The sequence below is a fragment of the Ursus americanus genome, chromosome 14 (assembly GCF_024610735.1).
Source record: "Ursus americanus isolate L20-20 chromosome 14, mUrsAme1.1.p, whole genome shotgun sequence".
Lineage (NCBI taxonomy): Eukaryota > Metazoa > Chordata > Mammalia > Carnivora > Ursidae > Ursus > Ursus americanus.
The window spans coordinates 23,654,930-23,673,083 of NC_142140.1; the positions used below are offsets into that span (position 1 = coordinate 23,654,930).

General features: G+C 40.3%; 1 protein-coding gene across 1 annotated transcript in view; it reads left to right on the forward strand.

The window, feature by feature from the left end:
- Positions 1-18,154, forward strand: part of SUCLG2 (succinate-CoA ligase GDP-forming subunit beta) — a 254,209-nt gene that overhangs the window by 110,967 nt on the left and 125,088 nt on the right. The window contains exon 3 of the mRNA XM_045774661.2: positions 16,983-17,082. Within this exon, the coding sequence (XP_045630617.1) occupies positions 16,983-17,082 (100 nt within the window). The remainder of the gene's footprint in view (positions 1-16,982; positions 17,083-18,154) is intronic.

Here is an 18,154-nt window from a genome sequence, read left to right on the forward strand (position 1 = left end):
ATGGCTGACAGTAGATGGTCTGACCATGAAGTGGAAGTGATATGTTAAGGGACTGTGAAGGTTCTGGAATTAGTAAACAGAGGGTGAAATTTCTAAAACCCATTTGGTGAATCCTAGTCAATTTGTAATTCTCTGCATCCATTTTTTAGCTGACATGTTTGTAATGTTTAAGGGTATTTGATATGTTAAAGGAACAGAATGGACATTGATTCCACTTTATTTAATTGTGTGATTGACATCACTGTTGTATGTTTCATGTGGAAAGTTAAGACTTTTCACAAAGATTATAAACAGTGTTATAATGCTTTCAAAGTTTACCGTATCTTTTATTTTAACTCGCAGGGAATTACTGGTCAGTTTAGTACTAGGGGAGGTTTTGCTTGTTAGGTCAAACCATGGACGTGCTAAAGAAAAGAAAATGGGTATATTTGATTTGTAAATTCAGTTTAAAATGTCAAGAAAAGTTATATTTGTAAATGATGCCGATTGCTGGACGGGGATTTTGGTATGTCCAACTTGGGTCATTCGGACCTTAATCAAATGCCCCTTCTTAAAAGTGAATGTTAAAATTTTAAACTTCTAGGTAGAATGAGATGAATTTCAAGTTGAACTCAAAGGCTTATGGTAAAAATAGATTTTTAAAAATTTGTCCCTTTACTCAACTTAGTATGTAATTTAAAAACCATGAGTGCTCTTCTTTGCAGGAAAGCGCCCTTACTTCTCCCGAACACAGTAACCTCTGAGATATTTACTATTACCCTCTTCATTTTGCAGGTGAAAAAATAGGAGTTTACAGAGGTTGACTTTTAAATTTTTACACAGCTAAGTAAAATAGTTGAACCTGAATTTAGATGCAGGAACCCTGATGCTATTCAGTGAACTCCAGACGCTCCTGCGTTCCTGGTGGTAGACGTTTCCATCTGCAGTAACCGTGCCACAGAGAAGGTGGGGCCAGTATTGCCTGTGACTTGACAGAATTCCTCCCTGACTTCTGCAGCCCATCAGTTCGGATTGCTGTTTTTTTTAATATGCATAGTAAAAGTATTGAGGGAATACACCAATCGAGGGGGCTTTGTTTTATTACAAGGTGACCAGGTATATTAAGTCACAGAAACATTTAGCTGTGTAGACAGTGAAAGGAATTGTCCATAAAGCTAATCCTTGTGAACTACCAGATGGGCATAGCCTGTCATAGCTAAAAACAGGTGTTTTTTGTTGTTAATGCTGCTATTGGGCCACTATCCCTTTTCCATTTTAATCGGCAGCCAGTTCCGCTAGAAGCCATCATCGGGAATTCTGGTCCCACTTGAATGTGGGTAGTTTGCTTCTCTCCGACCACTGTCACCTCTCTCTACTCCCACACTCTTTGACTCCCCCAGACTTGAGTGGCTGAGGGCGATGGACAGTCATGCTCAGGTGTCAGGGGTAGAGCTTCAGCTCTGGCGGGATCCTGTGCTCTGGAATTTACAGTGTGTCGTCTGAGACAAGGGACTGACTACGAGTGTCAGTGTCCTGATCTCTAGGAATAACATCCTGGAGGGATGTTAGAGGGCTAATGGAAAGATTCAATGTGATGTGATGTGTAAAGTCCTTTGAACAGTTCTGGGGACAAAGTCAGTGCTGAATATGTGGTGTCTTTAAAACACATAACAACAACCCCAGTCACCATAGCAACAGTCTTAACAGCCGTGAGGACACTGGAGGACAGATAGCCACGTAGCCCAATGCCGACGTACAAGACGCCAGCCACGCTCGGTGTCTAGCTTTCTTCCCAGATCGTTTTCCCTCCCCTGCCGGCTGCCACAGGGCTGCAGCAGGCCCAGCGTCTGTGCTGGGGCAGGGAGGCTTGTGCTCGTACAAGCCTCAGCCTGCCAGTGAGGCCTGAAGTTGAGCAGCTCCAGATGGAGTCAAGTGACGCCTTCTCTGCCAGGAATCGTGGTGTGTAGCCAGGGCCATTCGTGCCAGGCAACAGCCATGGATGTATCAAAGGGGAGACAGGCAAAACGTAAGGAAACAAGGAGACCTAGGAACTAAACAAACCAGGCAAACATAAATAAAAACATGATGCATGTTTGTGGCGGGTGAATGCTATCTGAGATCCAGAGATAGTCATTTTACTTACAGGAGCGATCATGCATCTGGGAGGTGGCAGGGCAGTCCTAAATGTCTTGAGTTTGCGCTGCTCTTGAAGGCATCTGACCCCTTTTAAATGATACAGTCTCGTCTGTTCTTATCACCCATGAGCATGTCTTATTTATCGTGTCTGAATGATTGGAAAAAATACAAGACATAGGTATCTTAATGTGTTCTTAACTCTTGTAAAAATCAATAAAAGTAGATTTATTATTTATTATGAAAATTATTTTGCCCAATGGATAGCATATTCATCGTTACGATCATCACGTGCTGTGAACTTGATATTTAAGAGGTAAGTGTAATTATAAGCCAGTAGAAGTAAGGATACTCTAAGTTCAAGCTAAGCATTGTGTTAAGTACTTTACATAACTGACAGACAGTTGTTTCTTTATTTAATACTCATACAGCGACTCTGTGAGGCAAGTGCTGCTTTCATCAGCTTTATCTCATAGGTGAGAAAATTGAGGCTCTCTTCTCTGGTCATGGTCACTGAGCTGGCTGGTAAGGGGCAAAGCCTGAGTTCTGATCCAGAGCTTTCTGACCCACGGCTCATGAACTTATCCACTGCACTGTAATCACTCCAATGTGTTGTCTTCTTTAGGTGGGACTTAAGAGGGAAGGCCCCTTCATGTACATGGAAGGAGATGATTTAACAATTCTGCGTGTACTTCTTCGAATGTAGGTGCTGGAGGCTACCTCCAGAGGGCGCCACACCCCCTTATGTCACCCTTTGGAAACTTGAGGCACAGTGACTGGTCCTGAATCTCAGAGGCGTGAATCTTTCTGAGTTTCCTGGACCAGATGCAGCTAATTCTGGCAGGCAGAGATATATATGAGCCCCAGGCCCAAGGAACGCTGAGACTGGCTTTGACCAGAGCATTAGCTGCAGAATGAGAAGTGGCAGTGTTTTGCCCCACCCTTCATCCTCGGTCACTCCTCCCATGCAGTGACGTGGGGGCAAGGCCAGTATAGCTGAATGGCAGTGTTCTGTGTACATCTCAGGCACTGATACAATCTAGTGCATAATAAGCACATTTTCAAAAATAGCTGTTATTTTCTCCTATTTGTGGAAATAATGCACATTCCCTGTAGCAGTTTTGTAGTCAAAAAGAAGAAAAAGTTAACCATAATCCTCCCCCTTCTAAATAATCAGACTTAATACTTGGTATATTTCATTCCTCATTCATCCTCAGTATATATATTATGAGTGTACGCATGAACGTGTATTTATGTTTTTATTTTTTTAAAGATTTTATTTATTTTTTTGAGAGAGAGAGTGAGAGAGAGAGAGAGACCATACACAAGCAGGAGGAAGGGTAGAGGGAGAAGCCAACCCACGCTGAGGAGGGAGCCCAATATGGGACTTGGTCCCAGGACTCTGGAATCATGACCTGAGCTGAAGGCAGACGCTTATCTGACTGAGCCACCCAGGCGCCCCACATGAACATACATTTAATGTTACATATTTTGTATTAGAGCAAGCTTCCTCCCCTACCCTGACCCGACCTAGCAGTTATACTGTTACTGTTCTCACTAGGTCAAATAAACATATATTTTATTGAAACCTGATAATAACTTTTCTCTGATTATTAAGTGGCATAAGCAGTCTTGTAAGAAGTGCAGGTATAACAGAAGGAAGTAAAAATAATTTGAACCTTTACCCCATATAGATACCCACCGTTGATGTGAGACTTATATCATTTTAGACTTTAAGGCATTTGTATCTGCATTTTCTAAAGTCTGCAAAAGGGTAATGTACTATTTTGTGACGCAGATATGTTTTGGCTTTTATCCTCTAAATACTTTCTGGTGGTTTTCTTTCAAAAACCCCGCAGGCTTATCAAAAGTCTGGAGTCCCATGATGTTAAGCTTCAGGCAAGTGGCAGTACAGGAAAGCTTTGGGTTAGAGATCGTTGTTTTCATCATTCTGTCACTTAAGCACAGACCAAGGCTCCAGGCATCATCCTGGCTTTTCAGGAGGGTGCAAGTATCCCCAGGAGAATTCACTTCCCTTTTCAGAGTAGAGTAGCCACACCAAGACCCCAGCACAGGCATGGTGCAGGGAAACAGCTTTGGTGAGTCTCTTATGGATAGTTTTCTCTGAGCTTACACAGCACCACTGCTGTGTCCAAATTCACATAATAAATTAATTAGTTGTTTTCAAAAAGTTACGTATGCTCATTGTTTAAAAAAACATCCCCTTTGAAATCAGTACTTTGCATCTCACTGACTGTGACTTAGGAAAGTTTTGGACAAGGTTCTGATTTGGAGGTGGTGGTGGGGGGAGGAGAGTCCTTTTTTCCATGCTAGTGGAATTTGATCAGTCGCGGATTTGCTGGGTGCCTACGATAGGCCAGGCATTGATATTTGTGCTGAGGTGTATGAATTCAATATTTTGCTATGTTTAGTTTCAGCAGGAAACTTAGGATCTCCGTTGTCAGTGCTCGTCTATTTAGATATCTTATGCCAAAGACACTCTAGTAATATGTTCTCAGAAATAGTTATGTATTTCTTGATCAGAATTTGAGTCATACAGATATATGCATTTGTACTAAAAGATACACTTCAGATTTGGACATTTTACTGCGTGTAAATTTTCTCTCTCCCCAGAAAGGAACTATAAACAAATCTCAAACTTTAGGTACTGATAGGTGTGCTGGAGAGTTTAAGGGTAACAGTACTGAAGTCTGCTACTTTGAAATGCAGGAGAAAAATGAGGTGGACTCTGATGATGGAGAGGTAGGTGAGAAAGCAAATGCAGTGAGAAGTGACCAGCTGTCGAGTCCAAGTGGTGAGGATGTGGGTGTTTACTTGTTGGTGTTAAACTTCTTTATGTGACTGGAAATCATCGTAATAAAATGTTGGAAGACAAACCCAGTAACGAGGCTCCATGTGAAGGGGTTAAGGCACAGTCTCTAGACTTGTCTTTTCGGCTAAAAAATTCTGACTCTGCTTCTTACTAGCTGTGTGACTCCATATAACTCAGCCTCAGCTGGGTTATTTGTTAAAAGTAGATAGTGAATACATTTAGTACAAATCTCATTCCGTAGTGAACTCCTCACAAACACTGTGATTATGATTTCACAGAGCAAAGGAAGTGATGATTATAAATGAATGACCAAATGCTGAGGGCCCACTATGTGCTTGGCACCCTCATTCGGTCATTTTCAGGGAAATGAGGCGATCTCATTCTACATCATGCTGTGTGTGCTCTTCAGTGGAAACTTCCACACAAGAGAAGGTGTGACGAGTGTGATTAGCCAAACTGAGAGTGCTTCATTAAATTTGACAGAACCCCCCCGCCCCCGGCACTGTTGCCCATCCTTGGCCCCATATCTCCTTTGAACTAGAAGGCCCTTCAGAGAAGTGGCATCTGCTTTGTTAGACTTTGTAGCATTCCTGAGTCGATGTTAATTTTTCTCATCGTAAGAGATACTCCCTTTGTGTAAGGCTAGCCCATCCCCTATTTGGGGCTTATCTTGTTTTTGCTTTATGGACCTGTGTCCTGGGAAATTCTTCTAAAGTAGTAGGCGCTCCCTCCTTCTCCACAGTCGAATCTTGTTTATGCATTATGACAGCCTGTTCCAACCTCGTGCTGGGAGGCCAAGAGAAAGGGTTAGGAACCTGGGAAAGGCTGCAGCTGGGTCTAAGGACACAAGCAGTGGGGGATGGAAGACTATTTCAGGTAATTCTGTGGGTGTGCTATTTACTTCTGGATGTCTGATACCATGTTGCAGGAAACTAAGGTGGAAAACAGAGTAAAAAACTGCGATGTTGAGTTTAAATGTGGGATATAGAGCAAATATGGGCTATATTTTGGAAGGAGAATGAGCTGTCAGTGGGTAGGAGGAGTAGTCTTAGATGCTAGCTTTCCAGCTGCAGTAATGAAACGTGAATGAATCTTCAGAGTGAATGATTGGGATTTCAAAGGATATCCTCATATTGAACTGCTTGGTTGCTCAGGTGTGAAACAGGACTCAATTTCTCTGCCATACCGATACCATTGGAGAACTTCTTAAAAGCTGCCAGAATTTTCTTTGAGTTTTACCAGATGTGGGTGCTAGCTCTTGGGTATTTTTCTGTGTTGTGGGTGTTACAATTCCAAAATCAGCTAAAAAAAATGTTATTATTTTGTCCCCAGGAAGTAAAATGCACAGCAGCTTATGATTTCCTTAATTTCCTATTTGTAATACTTGGCCTGGCTCCTTCTAGTATGAATTCTTGCTCAAACCAGGTTTTTTGTTTTTTTTTTAAGATGCTGCAAGTCCTAGCAAAAAAGACTATTCTAGCTTGAGTGCTTCAGAGATAATCAGAAAAATTGTTGTGAAGACAGTCCCCCAAAAATAGGTCTAGTTTTTGTGGTTTATGAGGTTAGGTATAGAACAGGTTGATACATCAAGCACTCTAATTCTCGGGGATATGAGGACATAAGGCCTTGTTTGAGAGTAGTTCTAAGGAGGAGGTGATAGGAGGTGAATTTGAAGTCAGTGCTGATCTCTGACTGTTAAACGGACCGGTTGAAAATGAAGACAGTGATCTCAAATATAGTTGAACATGCACTTGAGTATCTTGGATGTATTTACAAGGAACAGAAGGACAAAAGGAGGAAGGAGGGAAGGAAGGGAAGGAGGGAAGAAGAAAGGAAGGAAACCAAAGAAAGCTGTCATAGAAAGAAAAGGAAAAAAGTAAATATTTTTCCGGCCTTCACAACCCTTGAAAGTCAGCCAAATATAAACTCTTCCCAGTTCGTGGAAATTGCATGGTTTCACCCTCCAGGACGCAATCTAAAGTCTTCTTTGTGTTTAACATTCAAGCAATAGACTTAGATTTCAGACACATTGAATGGATCAGGACAGGCAATAAAAGCGCAAGACACTGCAATTTAAAACTCAATGTAATTTGAAAGTGACATAACAAATGATGCTGGACCTTAGTAGATGTGTGTATCATGGGCAAGGGGTTCTGAGATTTTCCATCGCTATTGGCATAGGTCGTTCCTGGCTTCTATTGAATTCCAATGTATCATACCCCACTTTACCACTTTAACATGGAAAAGAAAAACCTTCTGGGTTCCTTTTTATGGCAACATGACCAAGCCATTGTTTGGAATTCTATGTCTCTGGCGTTTGGAATTGTAGCAGATTTTAAGTCTGGAATCTGTGTTTATTTGCAGGTTGGGAAGGGGTGGATGTATCCTTTATTATTGCTGTTGTTAAACAGTGGCACAGTTTGAATCTCACTGACCCCCTGGGAGCTTTCACAGGAGCCCTGTTTGAGAGCTAGCGTACCTGCTTCGTTTTGTTTGTTTGTTTGTTTGTTTGAAGACCGCCATGATAAAATTATGGGAGATCTTAAAACCACTTAGGGAAAAATAACTAACTTTAACAAAGGCCCTAAGTGTGTTTTTCTATTTATTTTCTGTTCTTGAATATAGGGAAATAAACTTGAATATGGAGAGGTTTTCTGAAGATCTGAAATAACAAATGTGAGTGATTTGCAGTGCTGAATCCTGCATGCTTTACTGGTCTATCTGAGGTGGTGCTCGCATGATTTCCAATTTGAATAGATAACTAAGAAGCCAAGCAAATACAGATGGAAAAGCAAAGTAGCCTTTCTCGGTTGTTGACCCCTTCATGTCTTCACTTCCCAGCCCTGTCTAACTGGAAAACCCATCCCTTCCTTGTAACGTCAGTCAGCCCTCCTTCTTGATGACTCTTCTGCTCCCCCCTGCCTAGTTTGACTTGACACCATGTCTCCTTCTCATGCACTGTGTTCTTACCATTTTTTGCAGTCTTAATATTTTTCAGTAATTATTTGTATCTCTTTTCTTCAGGAGGTTTTAAGTTTCTGAAAGGCAGGGACCCTGACTTTTTTTTTAATCTTTGAATTCCCACAGAGTAGGTGCTCAGTAGATGTTTGAAAAGGGTAGCACATTTGCCTGCCATGCTCAGTTTTCTTGCATGACCCTTCAGGAGGTCATGTTGGTAGATGTGGAGCCATGCTTCCTGAAGATGTCTTCTTGAGACCTCTGCAAATATAGACATCCTTGAATCATAGGATAAAGTTACAAAGGCTGATACAGCAGGGGACATTGAAGTAATCAAGACATACTACTATGGATAGCTGCCTGTGTTTGTCTCACATTTTAAACTCTTATTTTTTATTTCTTTTTAGGACAGCATGTGATAATTGGGGGAAAAATGTAAATCTGTACTGAAAGGATGTAATGCTGCATCCATAATACCACTCCTTAGCCCCTTAAGAGAACCTCAGTTAATAGTTTAGTTAGTGTTCATTTAGATTTCATTAAGACTCTGTAACTAGTCACAAATGTATTTGTTTTTTTTAAATATTGATCATTAAGGTCTATTTGGAGCATATGGTGTGTGTGGACATATTCCCATGTCCACACATAAAGATATATTTAATCATTGTTAATGGACATATAGTATTGTATTATTTCCTTATGTGGCTATAAAAAATTATTTTTCCAACCCAAAATGTCCATATGCTGATGGATATTTTGGCTCTTTTCAAGTGTTTCACTGCTATAATTACATTGCAGTGAAAAATCCTTATTTCTCTCATTGATTTTCATAGAAGTGGGACTGCTCTACCAATAGGTTTTCTGTGAGCACCGGGTAGGTGGACCTCCTAATTGAGAACATTCTAGGTGCTTCTTAACTGTGGTGACTTTTTCAGTAGCATGGAAAAAGTACTCAGTCCTATTTCTTGATTTGCACTGGGCTCAGAGATCTGTGAGAAGGATTTTGAGTGCACTCTCCAATTAGGAAATCAGGCACATGGGCCTGTCTGGAGAAAGGGTCTCTAAGGAGTAGAGCTGGTTAGAGGGTGGAGGGGCACTGTGAGATGATCTCTATGAGTGAGGAAAGGAGGTGACCTCACAGCTTTGAGGGCATAGAGGTCTCAGGGTTAGGGTGTGGCAGTACCTGACTGTACCATTGTACCCTGGAGAGTACGTTCATCTGGAGTAGAAACTACCCTTTAAAGGGAAAAGTTGTGTCACTGGGGGCTCAGCTACTCTCCTTAAGCACTCATGGGAAGCTGAAAGATCTTCCTTGATTGTGGCAAGGGAGAAACCTAGAGGAAGCTGGTGGTGGTGTGACCATCGGTGGCAGAACAGAGTCCAGACAGTAGCATATGGCACCTCTCACCAAAATGGAGGGCCACATAGAGAAACTGACCTACCAAGACAAAATAGGGAAGAGACAAGATTTCTGATCAAGGATGTAGGAGATCTCAGAATACTAGTAATATTTCTGTGAAAGAGAAAGAAACATCTTTAAATATGGGTGCGGCTGATGGTCAGATGACCGCTGTCTGAGCAGGGGCCTCGCATGTGGCAGAACCACAGCGAGACCCCCCTTCCCTGCCCTGGGAGGAGCTGCACGGATGCCCCTCCCTGAGAAGACCAGCAGGAACATCTGGCTAAGACCGAGTTTACCAATCACACAGAACGGCAGAAGTTCAGCGCTAGGGGAAAAGAGTATTTAGAATTCATGGTTTTTTCTCAGGATTCTTTAGCCTTTCAATTAAAAATATTTTTTCCTTTCCAAGTCATTTCTTATTTTAACAATGCTTTTTTTAAAGTCTTTTTTAATTATTTTTACATTTACTATATATATATATATATATATATATATATATATATATATATATATACACACACACACACACACACACACACACACACACTTTTTCATTTTTGGCTTCCTTTCATTGTATTCGATTTTATTTTTGTATATATATGTTTTTCTTGCTTTACAATTTTGGGATATAGTTTCTTCTAACAAACAGACCAAAGTATACACAGGATCCAGTGATTTGCTCTGTTATGTTCACTTGTATGATTGTATTCTCTCTTCTTTCTTTCTTTCTTTCTTTCTTTCTTTCTTTCTTTCTTTTCTTGCAGTTTCTGATCTCTTCTGATTTGTTTAGTGTAAATTTTTCTGGGGTCGTTGTTGCTATTTTTGTATTTTGTTCTCTCATTCATCAATTCTTTTCTGGAGGGAATGACAAAACAGACAGACTTACCCCCAAAAAGAGAAAAAGAGACAGACCTTGCACTGCCAGGGATTTAATCAATTTGGATATAGGTAAGATGTCAGAATTAGACTTCGGAATAACAATTATTAAGATACTAGCTGAGCTTGAAAAAAGCATGAAGACACTAAAGATTCCTTTTCTGGGGAAACAAAAGAACTAAAATCTAATCAGGTCGAAATCAAAAAGGCTAGTAATGAGATGCAATAATAAATGGAGGATCTAACTGCTAGAATAAATGAGGCAGAAGAGAGAACCAGTGATATAGAAGACAAAATGATAGAGAATTAAAAAAACTAAGAAACAGATAACTACTGGATCACAAGGGGAGAATTTGAGAGATAAGTGATACCATAAAGCAAAAAAATATTAGGATAATTGGGGTCCTAGAGGAAAAGGAAAGAGACAGAGGGGCAGAAGGTATATTTGAACAAATTATAGTTGAGAACTTCCCTAATCTGGGAAAGGAAACAGGCGTTTAAGTCTAGGAGACATAGAAAACCCCCTCTCAAAATCAATAAAAATAGGTCAACACCTAGACATATAATAGTGAAGCTTGCAAATTTCAAAGACAAAGAGAATATCCTGGAAGCAGCTCAGGACAAGAGGTCCTTAACCTACAAGGGTAGAAATATAAGGTTGGCCCCAAACCTATCCACAGAGACCTGGAAGTCCAGAAAGAACTGGCATGATATATTTGGGGTGCTAAATGAGAAGAATATGCAGCCAAGAATATTTTATCCAGCAAGGTGGTCATTCAGAATAAAAGGAGAAAGAAAGAGCTTCTAGGACAAATGGAAACTAAAAGAATTTGTGATCACTAAACCAGCCCTGCAAGAAATATCAAAGGGTAGCCTTTAAGTGAAGAGAGAGCCCAAAAGTAACATAGACCAGAAAGGAACAGAGACAATATACAGTAACAGTGACTTTACCGGTAATACAATGGCACTAAGTTCATATCTTTCAGTAGTTACTCTGAATGTAAATGGGCTAAATGCTCCAGTCAAAAGACATAGGGTATCAGATTGGATAAAAAAGCAAGACCCATCAATATGCTCTCTACAAGAGACTGATTTTATTTTTTTTTAAGATTTTTATTTATTTGAGAGCGAGAGAGAGAGAGAGAGAAAGAGAGGGACCGCAGAAAGGGAGAGGGAGAAGCAGACTCCCCACTGAGCAGGGAGCCCGATGTGAGGCTCAATTCCAGGACCCCAAGATCATGACCTGAGCTGAAGGCAGACACTTAACCGACTTACCACCCAGGCGCCCCCCCCTCAAAAAAATAAATAAAACCTTAGAAAAAGAGAAATGTATCTTTTAGTTTAATAGGCAAAATGTAAGATTGTTTTATTAGTCTTAAACTATAGAAAGACTAAGATATTACAACTGAATTGAGACTTTCTGAGGTAATTTCTGTCTAGCTTAAAAATTTAGAAATTTCTAAAATTTCTGTCATCACCAATGAAGTCTGTATTAATGGTTATGAAAGCAATTAATACCATCAGTGACATGATCAGATGAGTAGGCTAGTTTATCATTACAGATTTTAATGAGAGCTATAATGTAGTAATATATATACAATATTTTTTAAGTATGGCATTATGAAAAAAATGATTTATCAAACTTTAGGAATTTTTATAGGAGCTAAAATTAATATTATTCCCTTGAAAGCATGTTGTCTTTTCATGGTATTATTACCCACTTTATAATCAATAAACTGTTCCAAGTGGCATTGTCATGCCCCTACACTCTACAGAAGAAGGAATTGCTTTTGATAATGTGCAATTAATTGACTATATTCAATAGGAACTTTAAGATTTAAAACTTATATAAAAGCTTATCAGTAATGGATTTCTTAATGTAAAAGAGCGTCTCACTGGGGTGCCTGGGTGGCTCGGTTGGTTAAGCATCTGACTCTTGACTTCAGCCTCAGGTCATGATCTCAGGGTTGTGATATCGAGCCCCGTGTGGGGCCCCGTGATGGTCATGGAGCCTGTTTAAGATGCTTTCTCTCCCTCTTCCTCTGCACCTCCCCCTGCTCTCTCTTTCTCTCAAAAAAAAAAAAAAAAAAAAAGTCTCCCTGAACAACTTCCTATTTGTATCATAAAACCTTTGTCCTAGAGATGGCCCTAGTTCCATCTTTTACTTTAAAAAATGACTGTTTTACGTATGTGCAATTTAAATCTTTGATGGGTAGCAGTCTGGTGGGGAGCCAAATATTTCTAATCCTAATTCAATCGAAGGATGTGACCAATGGTGAAATAGTTTATTTTGATATCTTGCATGTTTGAAATTCTCTGTTCCAGTGTTGGGCGAGCCCATGTCAGACATGTTGAAAGTTGAATTAATTGTTTTAGTCTCAGGGAGGCCACTGAGCATATGGAGAGAGTCATTGCAACATTCTCTAATTCCCAGTGACCTTGTTACAACTTGAGCAAATAGGACTCCATCTACAGGAGATATTACAATAATTGAAGATAGGTAATTCTCCAGTTTTAAATTTGGGTTCTGGGGTCATCATGAGATCATAGAAGTTAACTCATTTTCTTTAGGAAATTGGCACTTAGGCCTCCAACTTATCACCCTATAATTGTATGTCTTTTACAAAGGTTCCTCTTTCTGTTATATCATCCACTCTTCTTGCCTCACTCTCCTCCTCCTTCTTGCCTTCCAGTAATAGGTCAATCTGAAATACATTGTAACTTCCTCAAGAATCCTGTTAAACCTCATGAAAGGTGATCACCATTCTGGAAATTATGCCATGCAATTGTGCTGAAAGCTGGGTGTTCTAATTTTGCTCCAGTGGTGAACCTGGAATTCATAGTTCCCCCAACAAGTTCAATGTTATTGACTCAAAATAGATGATCACATTTGTAGTCTCCATCTATACAGTGCTGCATTTGCATTTAGGAAACTATTATATTTTTGAAGAGAACAGTGTTGAATTCACTAAACTGTTTTAAAAAGATAGTTGAAAATAAAATTCTTATTGATACTCCTGATAAACATTTTCAGACATTTGCTGGGTCCTTTTGCATTATGGTTCTGAACTGTTTCTTGTAAGCATTATTTTGCATAAATATATTTTCAGAATGCCATCTCTAAAAAGCAGAGTGAACTAGTTTTACAAAACTTGTTTGATTAAAAACATTTCTTATTTATTCTCTTTAGGTTATGCTTTCCTTAATGAATCTAATTTTTTTTCCTTTTAGATTTAATAATCCTCCCCAGAATGTTTATTATCCAGCCTGGGACTATTGGGGAACTATAAAAATTGGTATAAAACTGTGTTATTGTAATTAGAATGACACTTGTGGTAAGGAATGAGAGGAAAACATTTGAGAAAGCATTATTTTAATGTGGCTAATAGAGTCAAACAAGAAGACAACAGGGTGGGTTTTTTTAGGCTTCCTAAATGGCTATAGATATTATTCTCATAAGTGATATGGTAGTTGAGAATCTTATATACTTACAAGCTTATCAAATATGTTGCTTACAGTACCTTCTCCTAAAACATATATAAATTACAGTAACTGGTTCCCATCTAATCGACTAGAATCCTAGTTGTGAGCACTGTTCGTTATCAGAAACTCACCAGAAAAGGCACAAAATAAAGTGAATGCATTGCACATTAAGGCTGCTGCATATAAGAGTAGTAGTTAGGGGCGAGGAATTTAGAGTTATACCTACCTAGGTTTTACTAACTTGGAGTCTAGTAATACGGTTATCAGTATGTACGTGCAGTATATTTCCATACAAAATCTATTAGAGTAGGTGTTTTTTCTCTCTTCTGTCTCTTTTTTAGCTTGTTATCCTAAGTATGGTTAAATCACCGTATGTTAGACAAAAATTGGATTTCATGTCTGGGATATTCTTTTGTAATTTTGTTTGGGAATAGGAAAATTCTGTGAAAAACAAAAAAACAACCTAGAAATTTGTGTATTTGGAGAAATCCCCTTCAAATAGAATGGAAACAGTGACATTGTGTGAAATCAACTTGATTAATACTGAATGAAAAGACGAGATACTGTTCAGTAAGATTTGGCCACTTAATTTTCAGCCCTTTGAGTAAATAACTGAATTAAATTACTTCATGTGAGTTTCAGCCAAGATGAGAAGAACTTGCTTTTCTTTGGGCTATTGACATACTACACTGATTTAGCACTTGAGATCTAACAAGAATCTTAGATGATTTTAGCGAACTTATTCTTGGCCTGGGGTTTAAGTTGCAGGAGATGTACCTAGATTGGATACAGTCTTTTCCCACTTGTCCCAGTATGGATGAGCGGTCCCCAAGTGCTGTTTGGTCTACCAGTTTGGTGGCATGGAGTCCGTTGACACATGGTCAAATGGTGACACGTGTAATCGACAACACTTCATTGAGGCTACAGTTGTTTCTGTGTCTTGATGGTTTGTGCCTAAGGCTGATTTAATTAAGCCTATGTAGTGCCAATTAACAATGCCCAATTAGGTATTCTGTCTGGCTTTCAAGTTTTGCTGCTGGAAAGCTGGTAGAGAAAAGCGTCTCTTTCTTCTGGATGACAAGCATATGAAAATTGATAACGGCAGTGGAATGCTGGTTATCCTTTTTAAAGAATTTGAAGAGATCACAATTAAAAATTTGAGTAGACAGCAAAAAGTATTTTTTCTACTTGATGTCTTCAAAAGAGAAATAAGAAATGTCTTCCTATACGCCATTTTTTTGGTTAATTGCTGAAAATAATTAGTGATGGTAGCTATCATGTTTTGATTTCTTTTAAATGTGGCAGGCATTGAGATAAGCACTTTACCTACTGTTTTTCATTTATTCCTTACATCACCCTAACACTGTAGATTACTTCATTATAACCGTGCTACAAACAGGCATATCACTTTTACCTTTCTGAGCCTCATTCTCTTCCTGTCTACGAAGAAAGTGGTGGGGGGAGGTTGGAGATTTTAGGTCTGTTTAACTCCACACTTGGTCTTACTGCTATCTTTACATGCAGTGGCCTAACTACGAAATAAATTCGTTCTACTTGGTTTCTTTCCTGGCGTGTTTCTGATAATGAGTTGTCTTCATAGCTTCTTCTTTACCCAGTTCAACTTGAGCCAGTTTGTCATAAGACATGGGTCTGACTGAGGTTATGATGGTTCATATCTACGGCAGCCGCAAGTGTTGGAGGGCATCAGGGGCAGCAAAGAAAGAGCTCTGTTTGCTTCTGGGGGAAGGTGAACCCTAGTTTCCTGAGTGTAAGCAAATATAGGAGAAAGGAAAACCAACCAGTAAAGACAGTGAACCCTAACAATCTGACTACATCAGCTGGAGTGACTATCTCACCCAATGCTGTCATAATGTCAAATCTTTCTGTAGCTCCCACTTGCCCTCATGATAAAACCCTCTGGCTCCTTCTCTTGGAAACTTTGCCTGTTTGTCTTGAGTGACAGGAACGGTGACAGAGATGCTGAAATAGCCAACACTTATGGAACCCTCACCTTACATGAATGGTGGCAGACACCGGCAAACTTGTTATTATTAATATTATTATTTACCTGTATCTGCCCAAGTGGCAGTAATCCTTTTGATTCTTTACAATATAGAAAAGTAATAAAATGAATTAATTGATTGTGGCAGTAGTCTTTCATTAATCATATTAGTTTTCAGGCTCTTGGGATAAAGTATTCACATGTATGATTTAATTCTCAAAAAAGTCCCATCATTTTTTCACAATTGAGTAAACTGAATCTCAGAGACATTAAGTAACTTGCCAGGTGTCGACAGCGCGGGGTAAGGGATGGAGGCCTGATTGAAACCTGGTCTGCAAATTCTGAAACTGGTGTGAAACCAGAAAACTCTTAGAGCCTCAAAGAAGATTGACTTAGTTTTCTGAATTTAGACAAAGATGAATGACCAACAGAGGATGCCAGTTGTGACCAGAAGAAATGCACTATTTGGTTTATGAAACCTGTTTGATTTGAGAGCTGCCTGTTTTTTCTCTTATTTTTCTTTTGGTGGTTGCATGGGGGGTGGGGCACAGGCAGGGCTCCTGTTTGCTGAAGACCTCATTTCTGTCACTGGGCTGCTTCACAACATGTAGCTTTCGAGCCAGGCCCATGAAGATATTTGAGTTTATGAGTTGGGGTCTCAAAGGTCAAAAGCAGACACTCCCCCTGTTCCTTGAGTATGTCGAGAAATGAAAATTCCACCACCACTTTCCCCTAGGATATTTTGTTACCCTGCCAACATTTCAGAAATATTGCTTGCTTTCAATTTTAATCCATTTCCTCCTCCCTTATCCAGTCCCATCAATATCTAGAACACCCGCTCAGAAGTCTGTTGGTTTCCAAGAATACAGTTATTAACCACTCTCTTTGCATCTTGTCTTAAACCTCTCCCCCACGTACTCCAGCCTTCCTTTGACATCTCAGCTGGCTGACAGGTAGTTAGCTCTTCTGACTGGCAGATCGGTGCCTCTGTCACGTGGCAGTGTAATTACACAGTAAAATAAATACCTCCGGCCTGGATTTATTTGGCATCTTCTGACACTCAAAAGAGCAAGGGAACACATGCCTTGCTTTCTCTTGGGATGGTTGAGTATTAGATTAAACTGGTAGGAAATATTTTAATGTCCTCGATAAAGACTGTATTTAGGTGCACTAATTTTTTTTGAAGTTTTTTATGCCTTTATTTGCAATGTTAGTTTAAGAGAGCTTTTACCACTTTCGGAAGGTATATGCATTTCCAATTGCTTGTTGCTCAAAAAAAAAAAAAAATTAAAATCCACTACCATCTTCTTTTTCAGATGCAAAAGAATTTGTTTTAAAAGCCCAGATCTTAGCTGGAGGAAGAGGAAAAGGTGTCTTCAGTAGCGGTTTGAAAGGAGGTGTTCATTTAACGAAAGAGTAAGTCTGGAGATTTCAATTCTGTGTCTTGGGCTAAGCAGTTATGGAAGATCTTGCTCATGATTGAAGGAAGCACTGAGAAAAATGGTCGGCATGGGCTGGGAGCAGGAGTTAGCAAATAAAAGAAATGAACTATAGGTGGAGGGCTCCACGGTGCCCCAGTGTTCTTTATCTCATAAGAGGATTTTTTCTTCACTAATTGGTGAAAACCCGATGCTCCTCTCCTAGACCATCAGTGATTCATCATAAATGTTGAAAATGATAATATAAATTAAATGCTGCCTCCATATTATCACTTCCCTATTCCAGAACCTGCAGTGGCTCCCCAGTACCAATGGCTTCATTTGTCCCTCTTGTCTGACAGTCTGTCTGAGCCTTCAGGGAACAGGGCCCAGCACTGCCCACTTACCTCCCCTGTCACATACCTTTCCATTATTTACTTCGAATGGTACCCTCTCCCTTGTGCCCCACGGTATTCAATACTTCCCACATTGCCCAAGTCAGGTCTTTGTTATTCAGCTTATATCTAAATCCGTTATGCATCTCAACAGTATCTTTCTATTATGACAGTAACTTATTTTGGGGAGAGAGACTAGTAGAGGGAAACAAGAATCTCCCTCCCCTCCCCATTTCCTTCCCCTCCCTCTTCACCCTCCCCTCTCCCTTCCCCCTCTCTTCCCCTCCCCTCCCTCTTCACCTTCCCCTCTCCCTTCCCCCCTCTCTTCCCCTCCCCTCCCTCTTCACCCTCCCCTCTCCCTTCCCCCTCTCTTCCCTTCCCCTCCCTCTTCACCCTCCCCTCTCCCTTCCCCCTCTCTTCCCCTCCCCTCCCTCTTCACCCTCCCCTCTCCCTTTCCCCTCTCTTCCCCTCCCCTCCCTTTTCTCCCTCCCCTCCCCTTCCCCCCTTCCCCCAGCCTCCCCCTTTCCCTCCCCTTCCCACCCTTCTCCTCCCCCCTTCTCCTCCCCTCTCTTCTCCTCCCCTCACCTCCCCTCCCCTCCCTTCCCCTACTCTTCTTCTCTTCTCTTCTCTTCTCTTCTCTTCTCTTCTCTTCTCTTCTCTTCTCTTCTCCTCCTC